This window comes from Cystoisospora suis (assembly GCF_002600585.1).
Source record: "Cystoisospora suis strain Wien I chromosome Unknown contig_6872, whole genome shotgun sequence".
Classification (NCBI taxonomy): Eukaryota; Apicomplexa; class Conoidasida; order Eucoccidiorida; family Sarcocystidae; genus Cystoisospora; species Cystoisospora suis.
Genome location: NW_027159659.1, coordinates 2,964 through 3,639, shown reverse-complemented (window position 1 = coordinate 3,639; position 676 = coordinate 2,964). Strand labels below are relative to the sequence as shown.

At 47.3% G+C, this 676-nt stretch overlaps 1 protein-coding gene across 1 annotated transcript in view; it reads right to left on the bottom strand.

Annotated features, from left to right (window-relative positions):
* Window positions 1-8: 8 nt before the first annotated feature.
* The window catches only part of CSUI_010194 (uncharacterized protein), a gene marked incomplete at its 3' end in the record, with an annotated part of 2,007 nt that continues 1,339 nt past the window's right edge, over window positions 9-676 (bottom strand). The window contains exon 2 of the mRNA XM_068070299.1: window positions 9-644. Within this exon, the coding sequence (XP_067917725.1) occupies window positions 11-644 (634 nt within the window). The remainder of the gene's footprint in view (window positions 645-676) is intronic.

Sequence of the window (676 nt, the reverse complement as noted above, 5' to 3'; positions counted from 1 at the left end):
CTTTTTCTTTTCTTCTTCTCTCTTGGTGAGCTATCAGAGGTACATCATGCCATGGTGAGAGAAGACTTTGGCTCTTCTCTCTTGTAGCATTTCCAATGAAAATTTGGAAGTTCTTCTCTCCTTCCAAGCCTTGGACGACCCGACTATACGGCGAATCACGGAAAAGCTTCTTTAATTCTTTGTCTGCCTCTTCTCCTTCAAGATAACAACTCCACAAAGCATCTTTCTTTCTTAGTGCTTCCCCGGCGGATGGTCTCTCTTCAAGTCTACCGCCTGTCTTCTCATCTCCACAAGTAGCTCTTCTCCCCTGTAGATCTGGGCTTTCTTCTTTCTCGCCTAAGGTAGATGGCAAGACTGCGCCGTCACGAATAGTTGAGAAAAGGCGTCTCGGACATCGGTCTTGACCTTCTTTTTCTCTTGCAGCAATTCTCCGTGAATATGGAAAAGAAGACGAAGAAGAGAAGGTATGCGATGAGGCGAAAAGAGGACAAGCTAAGGGTCTCTTTCTAGGGCAACTGAAATCTCCTGGGGAAGAGAAGATGTCCCCAACACCGTGTAGTAGTCGCTGCTGATGAGAGGCTGTACGTACACTGGAGAAGAAGTTCTGGCTATCTGTGGTGCTAGCCAAGGCTCTTCTCGGTGAGCTGTACGGCGAGGAAAGAGAAGAGAGAAGAGA